Source organism: Triturus cristatus, chromosome 8 (genome assembly GCF_964204655.1).
Source record: "Triturus cristatus chromosome 8, aTriCri1.1, whole genome shotgun sequence".
NCBI lineage: Eukaryota > Metazoa > Chordata > Amphibia > Caudata > Salamandridae > Triturus > Triturus cristatus.
Window position 1 is genome coordinate 13,660,306 of NC_140591.1, and position 20,781 is coordinate 13,681,086.

Consider the following 20,781-nt stretch of genomic DNA (forward strand, 5'->3'; position numbering starts at 1 on the left):
GTGTTTGTGAGATAGAAAGAGAAAAGTGTCCAGGAGAGGGAGTTGTGAAGAATAAGAAAAGTGAAGCACGTGAGTTAAAACGGAAAGGAACAGAAATAGAGAGACGATAGAGTAAAGGGTAAATGTGGGGAAAAGGTCACCAAAAGGAGAACAAGACACAAAGAAAATGAGAGAGTGTAAATCAAGAGTGTGTGTGGTTGCGAGTGGACGGGAGATAAAGGGATGGGGCGGATAGAGGGATTGGGACACAGAACGCTGGAATGAGTTTAAACAATGATATGGAGAAAGAGAGGAAGAAAGAGTAGCGGAAGACGACGGAGGAGAATAGTGGGCAAGAGAAGGCACGGAAGAAAGTGAACTGAAATGAAAGGAGGGGGAGGTGTGAAATCAGGAAAGCGAAAGAGGCTCGAGAGGGATAATGTAAGGACGAATGAGAAGGATGTATACGCAAATAAAGAAAAAGTGAAAGCAAATTTGTGACACGGCGGAGAGTGGCGCGCGCGCTTGGCGGGGCGGGAGAGCGCAGTCCAGGCGGGGGAGCGGACCCTTTGAAGTTTGATGCCGAGGGCGCCAGTGGGCTGAAGCGCTTCCCCAAACGGATTGCATGGCGGCACGATGCACGTGATTGTGCGCGTGCTCGCCATGCAATCCACTTTTGGGAGCACTTTGAAATGCCCCTCTACTAGAGTCTCGCATAGCGATTGCGTAAATGCAATAGCTAGGCGAGACCTAAAAACGGTGCAGTGACAGTTTTAACATAATAACTGTCTGTGTCAGAAGGAAGGTCAACATGTTTCAGCCTCACAGACTTCTTCAATCCACGGCTTTCTTCAAGACCCAACACTATATAAATAACTACTGCAAATAATGTGGCCAAATAAAGTGAAAAAAATGAACAATCATAACACAGTTGGAACAATCACAACCATGTAACCTGAATTAGTAGGTTTTCCAAATCCTCATCTGTGTCACGAATACTGAGAGTATCTGCAAGAATAAACACAGAGAGGATAATAACCTGTTGTATGTCTCGTAAACCATCCATTCCTTGGTAGTTCAATATTCAATCAAATCCTAGTGAAATACCAATTATCATCTAGTTGCTGTAATAGCAAACATGCCTTACCCGTGTCCTGTGAGGAAGACACCTCACCTGGCAACGGCTCCGGGTAATGAGGCCCCGGTCTGTAGGGGATACAAAGAGCAAAAAAGTGCTCAGAGTACTGTATTCTAAAACTGGTCCGGTTAAAAGCTCATAATGGCACAACAATTAAAAGATTTTTACAACCACCAAGCACCAATCGGTACTCAGCCCAATATGGAAACTCATTCACTGCATGTCCGCTAAAAACAAGTGTCTAAGATGCCAGAACACAATGTTGTCTAGAGAGGGACACCCGTATTGATCAATGTTAGCTTTAGAAAAATCCAGGTCTGTAAACGATCAGATGCCTAAGATTAATTTTAAACGATACTGCAAACAGACTGCCGTTTAACCAAGCCTCAGGTGCAGAGAAAACAGCCGTCAGAAAACTAAAAAGTCAGTGAATTTTGAACTACCAAGGAATGGATGGTTTACTAGACATATAGGGCCGTAGGTAGCCTAACATTTACCACTTCATAAATACCGAATTTTACCGATTCGGTATTTATGAAGTGGTAAATGATATGTAGGTAATCCATCGGTAATATTTACCGATTCGGAATGGGTCGGTAATTTAGAATCGGTATTTACCGATTCGGGAATGGTAACTGGCTTCCCATTGATTCCTATGGGCCAGGAGGTTTTTTCCAGCTATTCGTCATTTACCACCAACTTTTAGTTGGTGGTAAATAACGAATCCCCACAACAACCACACACTCCCCCTACATATCATTTCAGGATTCGGTATTTACCGAATCGGTAAAATACCGATTCGGTAAATTACCGAATCCTGAAATGTGCCCCCTCCATACCAAAAGCCTGAATACCGGTCGGTAACGGGATATTTACCGAAAATCGTCTGTTACCGACCGGTATTGGGCTTCCTACATATGGCCCATAGTCCGTAAACTAAACTAAAAAAGGCTCTCCACCATCCACAATCATCAATGCCCCCTAGAATGATTGAAACACGGCGTTAAACTCTGTGTGTAGTTGCCTTGCATGGGGCATAGCGTCAAAGTGAACTGCATAGCGTCCAAGTAAACTTTTGCTGAAGCTTACATATTAGGACAACACCAGTGCGGCATGGAATAACACGAAAGTGCTCGGTAAGAGTGAACTTAAAACAGAAAATCTCTAGAGGAACTCGCTTACCTATACGTTGGTACCCCGAGCTTGTCAAGAGCCGAAGGGAAGGTACCGACTCGGAGCTTGTGTTTGTTTTAAGGAGGAGTCTGCAGTAATTCCGCGTATTACGTACATCATGTGATCAAGTCACGTTAAGTAACGGTAACTCTTTTTAAAGGAATCCTTGTAATACACGGATCGTAATCATTGGATCAAGTCGAAAACAAATCTATAAATGCACCCCTCAAGCTCTAATTTAATATAAACAACACAGACCCTGGACAGTCTATGCCTCAATTATCATGCATGCTGGGAGATGTAGTTCTCCATGTATGTCAAGCGTCATTGGAGTGTCCGATTATCCCCAATGACCAATAGGACATCCGCTAATACTGTCCTATGCTACAATTGAGATAAAATAAAAATAGCATGCTGGGTGATGTAATAACTAAAATGAATATCATCTATCAATCGAGTATCCGATAGCTCACACGGACCAACGAGACATTGCCTGTACGTGCCATATGTTCGAATTAAGATGCCTATAGTATATTTGGAATCATCATATGTAATCTTCATGATATGAAGAATATTCTTGAAGAATATTACCATCACGGGAAAGTCAATCCTATTCTAAGGCACACGTGGCATTCAAAGCGATTTAAATCGCTCTGCATCACACACAAGATCCTACATGGAGAAGGTCCTTCCATATTGGAAAACATGATAAGTTCTTATAGGCCCCAACGCAATCTCCGCTCGAGCGAACATAATCTGGCAATTATTCCCAGGATAAAACGAGCCCGCTCAGGCGGCCGACTCTTCTCTCTGCAAGCAGCAAGGGAATGGAATTCCCTCCCGGGTTATTTGAGGCAGGAACATACCTTCCTTCAGTTTAGGAAGAAACTTAAAACCTTTTTATTCCCCAGAATTTAGTGTGGTAAAATAATGTAATGTGAACTAACCCTGTGCTCACTTTTTGCCAAAGCGCTGGGATGCCTACGGGTAGCCATGCGCTATACAAGTGATTTTACAATACAATTTTACAATACATGATGGCTGATGGAACAACCAACTTATGACTAGAGGTACACAAATTTGCTCTACCTGCATTACAAGGAGACCCAAGGTATATCATCGTTCAACCCTTTCTTGTCACTCTGTAACTTAAACACCCAATTCTTTTTTCTGAGGAATAGATACTTGGCGATGTCAGTAATATGTGATGGTATAAATGGTTGTTCGAGAATTGTCCGTCTAAAGTCATCATGTTTGTGATTTGCTTCTAAAAAATGTCTCGTGAGTTTTGTAGTCTGCATCTTGCACCTGATGGTGCTTTTATGTTCTGAGATCCTGACTGATGTTTCGAGTAGTCATGCCAACATATTGATAGTCACGTGGCCATGTGATTAGATAGATCAGCCTATCACTATTACAGTTAGTGAATCTGTTCTGTATCCACGGTCTGATAGTCCCTATATCACTGGATTTGGAAGGTTTTGTCTGGGGGCAAGCCGCACAAATGCCACATGGGAAATGACCCTGGATGGCAGGTGAATTCCACAGGGTACTCTCTCTCTTTGAACAGGTTTGGCTTTAGGTCTTGTGTGCAAAAGTTGATCCCTTAAGCTAGTGCCTCTTTTAAATGAAAAAAGTGGTGATGGAATTTGTTCTTTCCCTACATTCAATATATGACAATGTTTGCGGACACTCCTTTGAATCTTGTTAGACAAGATACTAAAGGTATTCACAAATGTGATCCGATTCAAAGGTGGTTTGGGTACTCGAGGGTCCAACAAAGCCTCTCTATTATTGTTGGCAGCTTGCTTGAGTGAACGCCGTATTAGTTTCTTGGGATATTTTCTGGTGCGCAGTTGTGTTGAAAGAGATGTGGCATGGTGCTCAAATGTATCTCTAGTAGAACAATTGCGGCGTATCCGAAGAAACTGGCCGTATGGTAGATTTTCACGAAGCGACCTAGGGTGATGACTCTCGTAGCTCAAGAGAGAATTTCTGGCCATAGGTTTCTTTTACAGTTCACTTTCAAGACCCATCTTGAAAGTGAACTGTATAAGAAACCTATGCGAGAGAGTTGTACAGACATGGACTGAGCAGTTTCCACTGCATGTAGCATCATTTACTGATTCTGCTGGAGGAACAGTATAATAATGTGAGAGAGTTGTACATACACAGACATGTACTGAGCAGTTCCTACTGCATGTAGCATCATTTACTGCTGCTGCTGGAGGAACAGTATAATAATGCGGGAGAGTTGTACATGTACTGAGCAGTTCCCACTGCACGTAGCATCATTCACTGCTGCTGCTGGAGGAACAGTATAATAGTGTGAGAGAGTTGTACAGACATGGACTGGGCAGTTCCCACTGCACGTAGCATCATTTACTGCTGCTGCTAGAGGAACAGTATAATAATGCGAGAGAGTTGTACAGACATGGAGTGAGCAGTTCCCACTGCACGTAGCATCATTTACTGCTGCTGCTGGAGGAACAGTATAATAATGCGAGAGAGTTGTACAGACATGGACTGGGCAGTTCCCACTGCATGTAGCATCATTTACTGCTGCTGCTGGAGGAACAGTATAATAATGCGAGAGAGTTGTACAGACAAGGACTGGGCAGTTCCCACTGCACGTAGCATCATTTACTGCTGCTGCTGGAGGAACACTATAATAATGCGAGAGTGTTGTACATACACCGACATGGACTGAGCAGTTCCCACTGCACGTAGCATCATTTACTACTGCTGCTGGAGGAACAGTATAATCGGGAGAGTTGTACATGTACTGAGCAGTTCCCACTGCATGTAGCATCATTTACTGCTGCTGCTGGAGGAACAGTATAATAATGCGAGAGAGTTGTACAGACATGGACTGGGCAGTTCCCACTGCATGTAGCATCATTTACTGCTGCTGCTGGAGGAACAGTATAATAATGCGAGAGAGTTGTACAGACAAGGACTGGGCAGTTCCCACTGCACGTAGCATCATTTACTGCTGCTGCTGGAGGAACAGTATAATAATGTTAGAGAGTTGTACATACACAGACATGTACTGAGCAGTTCCTACTGCATGTAGCATCATTTACTGCTGCTGCTGGAGGAACAGTATAATCGGGAGAGTTGTACATGTACTGAGCAGTTCCCACTGCACGTAGCATCATTCACTGCTGCTGCTGGAGGAACAGTATAATAGTGTGAGAGAGTTGTACATAAATGGACTGGGTAGTTCCCACTGCATGTAGCATCATTTACTGCTGCTGCTGGAGGAACAGTATAATAATGTGAGAGAGTTGTACATACACCGACATGGACTGAGCAGTTCCCACTGCATGTAGCATCATTCACTGCTGCTGCTGGAGGAACAGTATAATAATGCGAGAGAGTTGTACATACACCGACATGGACTGCACAGTTTCCGTGGCAGGGACCACCGTTTGTCTCTGCTGCTCTGTAAATGGTTACCCCATTAGGGCTCTTGGGTCCTGTAGGACCTGGGGTCACCAAGCCCTAAGGGGGTAACGTGACTCGAGCGGCGGGGCACCCAAAGGCTTATGTGTAAAGCGACCATACACCACACTCATCCCCTGAAGCAGGAAACGTACACAATAAGGGACGCCACACAGTAAGATTAATGCAAATGAATCCGCTTTATCTAATCAAATATGCAAGCACAGTTCCTGAGATGACAATGGGCCTCACTTGAATACATTAGCATTTGCATCACCAGCATTTCATTACAGTCACATAGGCAGTACCTGAATACCTTAGCTTTAGATTCACCATTACTTCATCATAATGCAGTAGGCCACACCTGTATACCTTAGCGTCAGATTACAGAGCGCTGCTTCATGGCTCCAGTGGCAATACCTGGCGAATCTGGGGGGAAGCGGTAAACACAGCGGTTAACCAGCACTGCGCCCCTCCCACCACTAATGTCTCACTCTGCCGTGGCCCCACGCGCGGTATCTAGCGCGGTAATGGGCGCGGTAACTAGCGCTTCGAAATTGGGCTGGGACACGCTCTTCAAGGCAGGCCTTGCAAGCCTAACTCTACCCCGGGCCTCCCTAGTGCTTCGGAGCAGAACTTGAGGATAAAGCGTTAATCGTATACATAAAGCATGGAACACTTCTGAGCAGAACTTGAGTATAAAGCGTTACTCGTATACATAAAGCATTGAACACTTCTGAGCGAAACTTGAGGATAAAGCGTTACTCGTATACATAAAGCCTTGAACACTTCTGAGCAGAACTTGAGATTAAAGTGGTACTCGTTCACATAAAGCATTGAGCACTTCTGAGCAGGACTTGAGGATAAAGCGCTACTCGGATACATAAAGCATTGAGCACTTCTGACACGCGGCAGTCTCAAGGCAAGGGGCAACCCCACAGAGGGGAATCAGAGTCTCAGAGTGCGGTGCCGCTCCCGATCGACAGGGTGCGCACCGGGTCCTTCCCAAGCCTCCCGGGGAGCAGGGGGGTGAGTCCCAGGCCTCCACACGGCCACGCTACCTCCCAGCCCCCGGGGGTTACCTCGATCTCGGCGTCCAGGGGGGTCCTCTCTCCAGCGGCGTCCGGCACAGCTCCGGGCCCCGCAATCAATGCGCGCAGCGGCAGGGACAGGTCACAGCCTCGTACGCCCTCGGCAGCAGCTGCGACGGGGCCCCGGGCTTCTCCGCGGGCCCCGACTCGATGCTGGGGCACACTTCAGGCCCACGGGCCGCGGCGGTGATCACGCTTCCTGTCCCCGCGCCGGGGGGGGGGGGTTGGCAAATTAAGCGGGAGGACTGCGAGCTCAGCGCTCGGCGGGGGACTGACGCAGGGGATCCCAGGCCAGGTCAAGGAGCGCAGGGGTCACAGCGCTAGTACCTGGTTGATCACCAGCAGTCCGGCAATCAGTTTTGGCATGCAGTTTCAGCATTCAGTTTTGGCATGAAGTTTCAGCATAAAGTCTTTGCGGCGCAGGTGTCTCTGGCGCCCTTGGGGTTCTGTTCCTTGGGGGTAGGGATTGAGTTGGTGACTAGTTCCTTCCTAGTCAGGCTGGGCAGAGGTTCCCTGGGTCCTCCTACTGCTGGGCAAGATCAGTGGGCTTTACAGGATCCCTCACTCACTTAAGAGGCAGCACCTAAATCCTGTCACTCTCAGAGGCATAAGTCCCTGGCTAGGCCCTACCGCCTAAAACTCCTGCGTGGATTCTCCAGCTCTGCTGTACCCCAACTGGCCAACCGACTAGAAAATGTTCCCTCCCTCTGTTAAGTAGCCCTAGGTCAGGTGACCTCTATCCAAGGCGGCAAAAGTAAAAACCACACCTCCCTTCTAGAAGGTTCCAGCACATTCCAGGAGCTTCCCCATTCTACCTATGGGACAAAAAAGGCGGGCTGGTGTCGCAACATTGTTGTGGGGTCCCAGCCAGCTCCTGGCAGCTCGGGTGCTACTAATGAAGACCACTCTGCAGTAGCAGGGGCCTGTGGCAGCCATCTTGGGAGAAGGGAGCACCTGCACCTTAACACTGATTGGCAATGAAAAGGCGCCCGGAGACCTAAGTCCAACATAAAAACGAGCATTGGCATAGCCAATAGGTCTCGCTTTTGGGACCTTATAAGTATTTAGTTATGCAACTGTTGCATAGTTCAACACTTATAAGGTCCCAAAAGCGAGACCTATTGGCTATGCCAATGCTTGTTTTAATCAGGACCTGTGAGATCGATGTTGAACAGGGTACTAGATGTTATTATGCTTGCCAACAAGCAGGCGTCGGTTTCTATCTCGCTTCTCGAGTGCCTTAACCATGTGATCTGGCTAGTGATGAAACGAAACTGAAACTTTGATACCCATTCAAATACGGCTGCAGGGAAAGCATTTGTTGGAGATCGGTCTCGAGGCGGATGGCTTGAAGAGGACTGTAAAGTACTTGTTCTTTATATTATATGTGTTTTTTTTTTTTTGTTTTTTTTACGGAACGCTTCAATACTGCACTTCATGCGCCGACAACCGGGAAACGCCGGTTCACCCACATTCCCATTCTAAGGATGAGGGAAATGCCTCTCATAATGTTTCCCAGCGTCCAACTCACTTTCATTCCAACACGGATGTGGCATAACAGCTTTAGTTGCCGGTTTTGGAGCTGGGGAACCCGGTTCGAATCTCCGTGTCAATTATTTTGTGATTCTGCGTAAATCTCTTAATCTCCCCGTGCCTACAAAAACATGAGTCCGTCCTCGTGTAATGTAACTGGTGGTCATGTAAAGCGCTCGAATACCTTCGGCTCGAGTTGGCGCTGTAGAAAACTGAATTGCTGTAATTGCTGGTGAGGAAATAGAAGGTTCTCAAAATGGTTATGCAATTGAGAGGAGCGTGAAAAGGCGACGTTTGATAACATTAGAACGCAATTAAAGAACGGAGTTTGTCATGCAGAGTTGAAACCCGGTTCGAATCTCCGTGTCAATTATTTTGTGATTCTGCGTAAATCTCTTAATCTCCCCGTGCCTACAAAAACATGAATCCGTCCTCGTGTAATGTAACTGGTGGTCATGTAAAGCGCTCGAATACCTTCGGGTCGAGTTGGCGCTGTAGAAAACTGAATTGCTGTAATTGCTGGTGAGGAAATAGAAGGTTCTCAAAATGGTTATGCAATTGAGAGGAGCGTGAAAAGGCGACGTTTGATAACATTAGAAAGCAATTAAAGAACGGAGTTTGTCATGCAGAGTTGAAACCCGGTTCGAATCTCCGTGTCAACTATTTTGTGATTCTGCGTAAATCTCTTAATCTCCCCGTGCCTACAAAAACATGAATCCGTCCTCGTGTAATGTAACTGGTGGTCATGTAAAGCGCTCGAATACCTTCGGGTTTAGTTGGCGCTGTAGAAAACTGAATTGCTGTAATTGCTGGTGAGGAAATAGAAGGTTCTCAAAATGGTTATGCAATTGAGAGAAGCGTGAAAAGGCGACGTTTGATAACATTAGAACGCAATTAAAGAACGGAGTTTGTCATGCAGAGTTGAAAGTACATGTAGGATAGATAAGGAGAGAGTGATAAAAATAGAAACCCCTCACTAAAGTACTCACATTGCTTCCAAAAGTAAAGGAGCGCCGCTTCAAGGTAATAACCAGCATTGGCCGCACGCGCGCCTCGCGCTTTAAGTTAAAAAAAAAAAAAAGACAAGCCCAGCGGAGCGTGGCGCGCGCGCGCTTGGGGGCGGGGGAGCGCATTCCAGGAGGGGGAGCGGACCCTTTGAAGTGCTCCTAAAAAGCAGATTGCATGGCGGCACGATGCGCGTGATTGTGCACGTGCTAGCCATGCAATCCGCTTTTTGGGAGCACTTTCCAGCCCGCTCTCTATAGTCTCGCTTTGCGATCGCTTACGCGATAGCAAGGCGAGACCTAATGAGGGTGGAAAAAATGAGGCACGATCAAAAATAGATGGGGAGACCACCCTAGGGCTGACAGGTCCAACAGGTCCTTTGGGAGGTGAAGCAGAATAGTGACCGCTTAATCCAGGGCAGTGGTTTTTAACCTGTGGTCCAGGGATCCTTGTGAGTCTGCGAAGTCTACCTGCAACTACTTAGAAAATGAAATATGATTAACAGATTAATAAAGTGTATATACACAAAGAACCGAAATGTAAAATTGGAGGCTAGAAATCAAGTTAGTATCTTCAAATTGACATTCATGCTTGGTTTGAAAAAGGTGTTCCACCTTCTCTCCTCATCCTTGTATAAACCAAACCTTAATGTTTTCCCAGTGAACTCAAGACTATGCCAAGAAGATATAGTTTAATTTAAGTACATCAGTATTGTAAAAAATAAAATAAAGGTTAAATAATGGAAAGGAAAAACATTGAGAAAGTAAAGTATTGGCCCACCAGCTCTGATCATTATGTTTGCTTCTCCTGAGGCGCAAATCTTCCTGTTACCATGCAAAAGGCGGTCACTTCCAGTGCAGGAAAACCAATGGCTGAGCTGGGCTGATCCACTGCCCAATGCGATGCTCTGTTGGGTGGAAACAAAATGTGAAAAACTACCAAATAGACCAGTGGATGAAGAGGCCTGGCCTAAAGCCTCTCTATGCATGGATAGATTTGGTTATTTGTTTTTTTGGAATACATGAGGCTGTAAGATCTCTAAAGCTGACTCAAAGCAGACCTAAAAAGGCACTAGTGAAAGCCACCCACTTTCGGACACTAGAGAAAGACATTTGGCTGTTCATACTACTACCTCCTTTGTGGCTGTACCTGGTCTCCGTGGCGATTTCCAAGAGTGACACTATGGTTTGCCAGAAGGATGCTAATCTTGTGGGGAAGAGTTAAGTGGACAAATATCATTTTCTTGAGCAATGAGGTTTGTAGCAACATGGCTGTTTGAATGCACCCACCCTGGCGGACTTCAGAAAGAACGCTAAGACCTGGCTTTTGGACAGAGACATGGCACCCTCAGCGCCCAGATATCCCTAGGGATGAAAGTGTTGTGCAAATGATGATTGATTGATTGAATGTGAGGTAAGAGGCTGGATCTTGGACACGTGCCTGAGGAGCAAGCTGTGAATGGCTGTCTGGAGATTAGTGTTCTACTCAGTGGATCCCAATCAATACTCTTTCTTTCTGGTCTGTACAGGGAAAGGAGTAGAGACCGGCACAAAGCCCACAGTAAAGATGGCAACCGATCGGAGAAGTCTGTTACTATCCAGACGCCTCCTGCTGAGCCACTGCTTGGAGACGAGTCGGTCCGAGGAGACGAAGGGCAGGTAAGAATTCACCCTACTCTTATTGTATCTGCTCCTAGTGAATCGCTGCTGCTAACGGAGTGGAAATAGGGAGTCCAAGGGCAACTGGTACTTAATCCTGTTAGAGGAGCTAATCGATGTAAGTGGTTGAGCTGGTGGATTCTAGGAAGAAGCTAGTCAATCCTGCAGGGGAGTGTGGGTGCCCTTACACGCAACCACACTTTAGGACCTTGTACATGTTCTGAGATGTGCTTACTCGTGAATCACTGTAGGAAGGTGGAATCTGACTATATGGTTGCCCCCACTTTTTTCCTGGTGTTTGAATGGTTTTTTGACTAGTCTGGCTGGGATCCTGCTATCCAGGACCCCAGCCTATCTGCTTACTCCCTTAAATGATTGGTGTGCATATTAGATGCACTAGTTATTGGATACTGTGGTACCTTATGGGCCCCTAGTATATGGTACCTTAGGTACCTAGGGCATTGGTACTTCACAGGCCTACCAGGGGCTGCAGCATGTATTATGCCACCCCTGGGAAGCACTCACAATCTGACACCACAGGCCTGCTACTGCAGCCTGTGTTTGGTAGAGTTAGCACTCCTCACTGAGGTATAGATTCCTATATCTCACCATACACACACATATAAACCTATCAGTCACCCCTATGGTAGGCCCTATCAATCCCAAGGGCAAGGTGCTTGGTTTACTATGTGAGGGGGTGCTTCTGCCTGAGCAGGACCCCTCTGCAGCTGGCAGAATCTATTCTCTGCTGCTGTTTGTGGATGTGGTTAAACCATATACTCTTAAGTGCATTATAGCCTCGCAGTAAATGCTAACTTTGGAATGACTGCATCAAAATATGTCGTGTTTGGTGTCAAACAACTTGGAATCCTACCCCCACATCAGTAACTGGTGTGGGAGTAGGATCCCACCCTTCTAGAGGGGACGACATGTACACCCTGTACTACACGGTAGAAATCATCTAGAGCCCTGGCATCACAAGATGGATGCCACCAGCACAGACACCGGGCTGCCCTCCTGCTGCTGACCGAAACTCGCAGTGGAGGGAGCTCAACAAAGGGTTTCCTGTCACAGGGAGGTGTCCCCACCTCCCAGACAGGATTTAGTGTATTGGAGCTGGGTGGGTGCACTCTTAGAGTGCTTTGAAGTCCTGCACTGGGGGAGCAGTAGGCTCCTCTGTGCATATGCCAGCTCAAACCGGTTCAGGGGCTGCCTGCCCCTGTCCTGGCGCGAAACTGGACAAAGGGAAGTGGGTGTAACCACCCACTACCCTGGCCCTCCTAGAGGAGTGGCCATAGAGCTAGTCCCTCCCATCTTATCAGTATAAGATACCACACATTGCCAGTGCAATTTAGATTACACCTGGACGACGCTCACCGAAGAAGAATCCTGGCCCTTCAACTTTCTACTATCTTTAGAAGACCGAAGGATCTCCCTTGGAGTCAAGGAGGGACTCCCCTGCTTGGCAGGCACCTAAAGGACTGAACAACGGTTGCAAACTTTACCGCTCCCGCCGGAGCCCGAAGTCCCTGCGTCCCCTGAAGCTGATTTCCTGACCTCTCGTCGGCCATTTTGAGTCCCCATCGAAGCTGTGGCGTCTGGACCCCACGAGTGACGAGGTACAGCAATACCAGGGAACCGTGCACTAAATTTCGAGTGCAAGCCCTGAACGACGAACTACAAACTTGTGCTTTGGACCACTTTAATGTCCAAGTCCCTAGCAGGTCTGGAACCCAAGATCAGCGGCCTACCTCGTCCCGAGTGACCGTGGGCTGCTCCTGAAGTTTCCCTGCGAATGCGTCTTTGCGGTTGCTTGCCCGTTGGCTAGTAGCCCGCCTGAAGACTTTCTGAACTGCTCCAAGGGTTCGCCTGGTTGCTCTGGGCCTGCCCTCACTTACCCTCGCTAGGTAAGTCCATCGGACCTTGCTGGTGTGAACCATCCAAGATCTTCATTCTACACGAGACTTGCAGTTGCCAAGGTTTGTTGGCTCCGATCCGAGTGCTGACACCGCCATCAGCTGCAGACGTCGTGGGACCCTCCAAATCCAGCTGCTGGTCTTCCTCGATCTCTCCTGGACCACGTGGGCGAAGAGACAAAACACCATCAGCGACGTGAAGAGACTCAACAGTTGTGGTCATCTATCCTGAAGGCCACCGGTCACTGGCAAGTGACTCTGAACTCTGTCCCCTCAATTTCTAGGTCGCCTGCAACTCCAATCCATCGTTGGATTTCCACGGACACTTCACCCGACGACACAAGCAGCAAGACTTCAACGATTCCCATTGAAAGCAGCATCGCGACCCGACACCAAAGGACACCCCTGCACCCGGCTTCCCTGGGTGAGGTAACTCTGGCATTACGGTGCCCAAGTGTGCATTGGCTATCGAAGTACTTACCCTATGGTCCCTGTGGAATCGGCAGGGTTTACTACCCAGTTAAGAGGAAAGGTTCCCATTGAGGTGCTGGTGCGGAGCAGCTCCCCTGCAGTCTGACGTGTAGCTCAGTCTGTACTTTTGAGCAGTCAGGGCTGTGATGCGGATTGAGGTATTATTAATGGTCTTAGTTGTGTTCAGCAAGTTCATAGTCAGTGTTGTCAGATGTTTCCATTACCAGACAGTTGATGCGCTCTCGAATTGTCCTTACACGTGTGTTCAGGCACCGCGGGACTGCTGTACATTGCATTTGTTCCAGTAACATCTTCTCGATTTTGATGTTTTGCATTTTAGAAGTGTTAAGTCACCAGGTGAGTAACATACCATCATTTGCTGTCACATACCATGATCATATACATCCATAGGAAACCAGGCAGTTGAATAGATGGCAGTATGCGTTCGATTTTCACAGTAAAAGCTCATGCTACGTTTGACATGCCCAGAGTAGGCTACGGAAATGATTTGACATCTATTTGAGTACTTGCTCCTGAATTTCCACTGATCTGAGACTGGGTTGATGCTCTGGCTTCTGTGTTCAGATGTTGCTCTGTAGCCTTGAACATGCACAGCTGGGGTGTGGGCAGAATTAGAGATCTTCTCTGACCTTCTCTAGTTGGAGGCCTCTTCCGGCATCAAATATACAAGACAACAGCCTCTGAAACTCTGCACCAGAACAGTCCAACTTCAGGTGCACACAAGGTCATTGCCCTGTCTTTGGCCTCTTCTGTACATTTCATCGATTGATGCATATACAGCACTTCACGACTGCAGCGTTGGCACAGATATTTTACTTTTTGTTGGGAAGGAATTTCTGTGGTGTTCTTGCAAAATCAGTTCCTTAGATTAGTCTGTGTGTGGGATGGGGAGGATAGTTCCTTGAGAGTTAAAGCGCCTCCAGTTCAGCCGCTACCTCATCACGTGTCTACCGAGGACAGTGGGACAGCCCACCTAGGGAAGCCGGGAGTTGGACTAGGATGAGGAATGAGCCAGGGTGTGTGCACAGTTTAAGCTTGTTTATTTGCATTTCTTCGCACTTATATGGCTGCTTATCTCTTCCGGTCCCCGTTGTACACACTGTAACATTGGCGGGGCAGATGTCACGCATTTGGCTTGGGGTCGCCCATTAGTGTCTGCGTTTTGGTCTTGGATAGAATTGCACGGACCACAGCACTGCAGCGGACCCTCCTGCCTCAGCTCTGCCTGAGATCCGAGGGAAGAAAGATGCCATATAAGGTCCTACTGTTAGCGCTGGTATTGGCCAGGAGGCGCGTGGCTATCGCGTGGACGGGCTGAGGGCACCTTCGCTGGCACGCTGGGAGAGGGATGTGGCGAGGGACATCCTTATGAAGAGTGGTAGAACTGACGACAAGCTTCAGGAGGATGTGGAAGTGTGAGGGGGGATTGTGGGAGGGTGCCTCGAGCGATGAGGATGAGTGATTGAATGACACACCTATCAGATGGCATGTTGACTGCATTTCCCTGGTATTCCAATGTCATGCGTCGCTTTAACATGGACTGTGAGCCTCCCATGTACTGTTCTGTGTCTTGTTTGATCTGATGGGCTTTGTTCGAAAAACTAGGGTGGTATCTGTATGTGGCCCTCCTTATGCACCGAAGTTTCAACACGATCTTTGTGATGCTGTTGATGTGTTTAGAATTAAAAAAAAAAAAAAAAGCTTATTACAGAAAGAAAAATAACAACGCTGGGAATCTTACTCTGGCGGTAGGAAACGTAGCACCTGATATTTTTTCCTAACTATTCATGGCCTGTCACTTCAACTACCTTCGCACATTTTTCTCCCAGTACCCCCTCCCCCCCCCCACCCTCACTTTCACTACTTCAGGGTCCTCCGTCCCCTCTTGAAGTCTGAGGATGGGTTGAGCACGTAGCTTTCCCCTCTTCCTCTCTCAGCGCCCCGCCTTTACCAGCCGCCACCTGTCTTCTATGCCAACTTTCTACTTCCCTCTTCTTTGTTGTATCCCCAGAATGATCATCATAAAACCATCACCACTTCAAGATCGGTCACATGATCTGCCTCAACCTCAGACTTTCTTTCCCCCCTGAAACGCTGCACCCACCCATCATGAGGCCGCTTCGTTGGATGTCTACCAAGAAGACTTGTAGGGGTCTAGTCGTAGTCTTCAAGAGCTCTCCTCATAATACACAGTAACTTCTGCATCCCGGGAGAGTTTAGGATTTTGTTTGACCAAACAAACCTCCACCAAACCAGTTGGATTTCCTTAAAGAGTCCTCAACATTTCCAAAACTTTCTCCAGTCATACACGCTTGGCTGGACGCACCCTGGTTGCATTTTTCCTACAACTACAGCAGCCGTGGTTACTGGTTTTTTTTTGCTGAGTTTTATATAGCGCAAACTTGACCCGAATCGAGTATCAAAGCGCTTTACATAGCACCAGTTGCGTTACATGAAGACACATTCATTTTTATTTTTTGTAGGCATGGGGAGATTAAGTGATTTGCCCAGAATCATAGGATGTTCAGCGTTGTAGCCGACCTCGACCCCAGTTTCCCAGATTCGAGGACAACCGCCCTAGCCGTTAGGCCAACTCCTTTCCCCACTGTAAACCAGCCCTTCATCTGAAGTGATCACCACCTCAACATGTCTACCAGTCTCACTACAACAGACTGACGAGACCATCTCCAGAACTGTAATGCAACATCAACATATTTTCTGTTCTGAATTTCAGCTTACCTTCCATCCGTATCACTGAAGTGCAACAACTCAACCTCTGACTCGCCAAAGCCTTTAAAAAGCTGATGACACTTCAGGCTTCCTCACGCGTGACATAAATTGATGACTTCTTGGGTCTGCTCATATATAGAATCACTAAAGGCCGGCAACAGGACCCCCATGGCATACTCCTTTTCCAACAACTGAAGGATGTGGGAGTCTGACCTAAGGAAACCATTACTCCATCTTTTACTGGAGTAGTATATCTAGTGCGACACGGCCATCCACGCAAAAACACAGTGAGTGCACCGCTACAAGGATCCCTTACTCTAAAATCCTATGACACCCTTTCAGGCAACCTTGTCTCACACCATGGAACCTTTCCTTAGAAAGGCGTCATCCTCCAGGTCATATTTCCTTACCTCGGGTGTGTTCACAGAATAAAAGCCAAGCACTCCATAGTACTTTCACATTCAGACCGATAGGAATCTACGACTACCTTATCAATACAGCCCCCTTCGCTTTTGAGCAGCACCTCTCATCTCTCCCAGATAGTGTATAGTTAGGATAGACGGAGTCGAGAAGGTTGAAGGACTTTGCAGTGACAGTGGACAGAATGGAGACCCTTTAAGGAGTCTGCAGCCATGATGAATGGAGCTGAGGAGGAAGAGGCTGACTGTGGTGAGGTTTAATAGATGTGAGGCTCTAGGAGCAGTTTGTAGCGAGGGCGGATAGAGCGGTGATCCATGCGTTAAGAACGGGCACGATTTAACACCTTGGCATGGATTCCCAGCATTGTGCTTTCTCCACCTCCGTAACCGCTGGAATGCACAGATAAGATTTCGAGAAGCTCCTGTAAGTGCTGCGGTTGTCACTGTGTGAGTCACTGGAAGGAATTTCCTGCAAGTGAGATGTTGGATTTGCTTCCCAAACGAAGAACTTGGCGGTGGCATGTGAATCCTTTGCCGAATTTGGGTCTGACCGCAGGATGACAATATCCGTTATGATTTCTTTGTTTTTTTTCTGCTGCCGTTTTAAAGTGACTGCTCTGTCTGAGCTGTAGTGCCCTGCTGAGTGCCGAATTCTGACTGTGATAGTACACAGGTACAGGTATGACTGCTTATAATTCATATCGGCCAATAACCGGGAAAGTCAACCCTTTAGGCTAAAGTAATATTTCTTACTGCCTGAAACAGCTGGTTAACCTCTGAGGCCGAAGTAGCAGGGAACCACAGGAGTAATCCTCTGAAACTGAGGCGAGGGTGCTTAGAACTTGAAGGAGTCCGTAACCATGAGAATATACCTCTGGGGATTAAGTGAGGCTGCTTACAACCGCAACAGTTGGTAAACATGAGATTTAACCTGAGGCTGAAGTGTCTCCTTATTACCCGACTTAGCCAGTAACCATGAGAGTAAACCTCTGAGGTCTGAAGTTAGAATGCCTACTACCCAAAGCAGCCTCTAGCCAGGAGAGTAAACCTCTGAGGCCTGAAGTTAGAATGCCTACTACCCAAAGCAGCCTCTAGCCAGGAGACTAAACCTCTGAGGTCTGAAGTTAGAATGCCTACTACCCAAAGCAGCCTCTAGCCAGGAGACTAAACCTCTGAGGTCTGAAGTTAGAATGCCTACTACCCAAAGCAGCCTCTAGCCAGGAGAGTAAACCTCTGAGGCCTGAAGTTAGAATGCCTACTACCCAAAGCAGCCTCTAGCCAGGAGACTAAACCTCTGAGGCCTGAAGTTAGAATGCCTACTACCCAAAGCAGCCTCTAGCCAGGAGAGTAAACCTCTGAGGCCTGAAGTTAGAATGCCTACTACCCAAAGCAGCCTCTAGCCAGGAGACTAAGGATCTGAGGCTGATGTGAGAATGTTTAGTATCCAGAGCTGCCAGTAACCATGCGCGTAAACCTCTCCAGTGAAGTGAGGATGCTTGCTACTCGAAGCAGCCAGTAGCCATAGGAGTTAACCTCTGAAACAGACAAGCAGTTAGTACCCATGCAAGTAAATATCTGAGGCTGCTTACCGCCCGAAGAAGTCTAAAACCACGAGAGTAAGTCTCTGAGGCTAAATTAAGGTTGCTTACTCCCATACTCAGCCAGTAACCAAGCGAGTAAACCTCTGAGGCTAAAGTAAGGTTGCTTACTACCCGAAGCAGTCTGTAACCACAAGAGTAAACCTCTGACGCTGAAGTGGGCACGGCTCTTACCCAAAGCAACCCATAACCACAAGAGTAAACCTCTGAGGCTGAAGTGAGCACGGCTCTTACCCAAAGCAACCCATAACCACAAGAGTAAACCTCTGAGGCTGATGTGAGGACCCCTCTTTCCTGAAGCAACCCATAACCACAAGAGTAAACCTCTGAGGCTGAAGTGAGCACGGCTCTTACCCAAAGCAACCAATAACCACAAGAGTAAACCTCTGAGGCTGATGTGAGGACCCCTCTTTCCTGAAGCAACCCATAACCACAAGAGTAAACCTCTGAGGCTGAAGTGAGCATGGCTCTTACCCAAAGAAACCAATAACCACAAGAGTAAACCTCTGAGGCTGAAGTGAGCACGGCTCTTACCCAAAGAAACCCATAACCACAAGAGTAAACCTCTGAGGCTGAAGTGAGGACGGCTCTTACCTGAAGCAACCCATAACCACAAGAGTAAACCTCTGAGGCTAAAGTGAGGACGGCTCTTACCTGAAGCAACCCATAACCACAAGAGTAAACCTCTGAGGCTGAAGTGAGCACGGCTCTTACCTGAAGCAACCCATAACCACAAGAGTAAACCTCTGAGGCTGAAGTGAGCACGGCTCTTACCTGAAGCAACCCATAACCACAAGAGTAAACCTCTGAGGCTGAAGTGAGCACGGCTCTTACCCAAAGCAACTCATAACCACAAGAGTAAACCTGTGAGGCTAAAGTGAGCACGGCTCTTACCCAAAGAAACCCATAACCACAAGAGTAAACCTCTGAGGCTAAAGTGAGGACGGCTCTTACCCAAAGAAACCCATAACCACAAGAGTAAACCTCTGAGGCTGAAGTGAGGACGGCTCTTACCTGAAGCAACCCATAACCACAAGAGTAAACCTCTGAGGCTGAAGTGAGGACGGCTCTTACCTGAAGCAACCCATAACCACAAGAGTAAACCTCTGAGGCTAAAGTGAGGACGGCTCTTACCTGAAGCAACCCATAACCACAAGAGTAAACCTCTGAGGCTGAAGTGAGCACGGCTCTTACCTGAAGCAACCCATAACCACAAGAGTAAACCTCTGAGGCTGAAGTGAGCACGGCTCTTACCTGAAGCAACCCATAACCACAAGAGTAAACCTCTGAGGCTGAAGTGAGCACGGCTCTTACCCAAAGCAACTCATAACCACAAGAGTAAACCTGTGAGGCTAAAGTGAGCACGGCTCTTACCCAAAGAAACCCATAACCACAAGAGTAAACCTCTGAGGCTAAAGTGAGCACGGCTCTTACCCAAAGAAACCAAAACCACAAGAGTAAACCTGTGAGGCTAAAGTGAGCACGGCTCTTACCCAAAGAAACCAATAACCACAAGAGTAAACCTCTGAGGCAGATGTGAGGACCCCTCTTTCCTGAAGCAACCAATAACCACAAGAGTAAACCTCTGAGGCTAAAGTGAGCACGGCTCTTACCCAAAGCAACCCATAACCACAAGAGTAAACCTCTGAGGCTGAAGTGAGCACGGCTCTTACCCAAAGCAACCCATAACCACAAGAGTAAACCTCTGAGGCTGAAGTGAGCACGGCTCTTACCCAAAGCAACCCATAACCACAAGAGTAAACCTCTGAGGCTAAAGTGAGGACGGCTCTTACCTGAAGCAACCCATAACCACAAGAGTAAACCTCTGAGGCTGAAGTGAGCACGGCTCTTACCCAAAGAAACCAATAACCACAAGAGTAAACCTCTGAGGCTAAAGTGAGCACGGCTCTTACCCAAAGCAACCAATAACCACAAGAGTAAACCTCTGAGGCTGATGTGAGGACCCCTCTTTCCTGAAGCAACCCATAACCACAAGAGTAAACCTCTGAGGCTAAAGTGAGCACGGCTCTTACCCAAAGCAACCAATAACCACAAGAGTAAACCACTGAGGCTGAAGTGAGGACGGCTCTTACCCAAAGCAACCAAAACCACAAGAGTAAACCTCTGAGGCAGATGTGAGGACCCCTCTTTCCTGAAGCAACCCATAACCACAAGAGTAAACCTCTGAGGCTGAAGTGAGCACGGCTCTTACCCAAAGAAACCCATAACCACAAGAGTAAACCTCTGAGGCTGATGTGAGGACGGCTCTTTCCTGAAGCAACCCATAACCACAAGGGTAAACCACTGAGGCTGATGTGAGGACGGCTCTTACCCAAAGAAACCAAAACCACAAGAGTAAACCTCTGAGGCTGAAGTGAGCACGGCTCTTACCCAAAGCAACCAATAACCACAAGAGTTAACCTCTGAGGCTGAAGTGAGGACGGCTCTTACCTGAAGCAACCCATAACCACAAGAGTAAACCTCTGAGGCTGAAGTGAGGACGGCTCTTACCTGAAGCAACCAATAACTACAAGAGTAAACCTCTGAGGCTGAAGTGAGGACGGCTCTTACCTGAAGCAACCCATAACCACAAGAGTAAACC

The 20,781-nt window shown here is 47.5% G+C and overlaps 1 protein-coding gene across 1 annotated transcript in view; it reads left to right on the top strand.

Annotated features, from left to right (window-relative positions):
• VANGL1 (VANGL planar cell polarity protein 1) overlaps nt 1-20,781 on the top strand; it is a 385,233-nt gene that overhangs the window by 140,064 nt on the left and 224,388 nt on the right. The window contains exon 3 of the mRNA XM_085620730.1: nt 10,895-11,024. Within this exon, the coding sequence (XP_085476856.1) occupies nt 10,895-11,024 (130 nt within the window). The remainder of the gene's footprint in view (nt 1-10,894; nt 11,025-20,781) is intronic.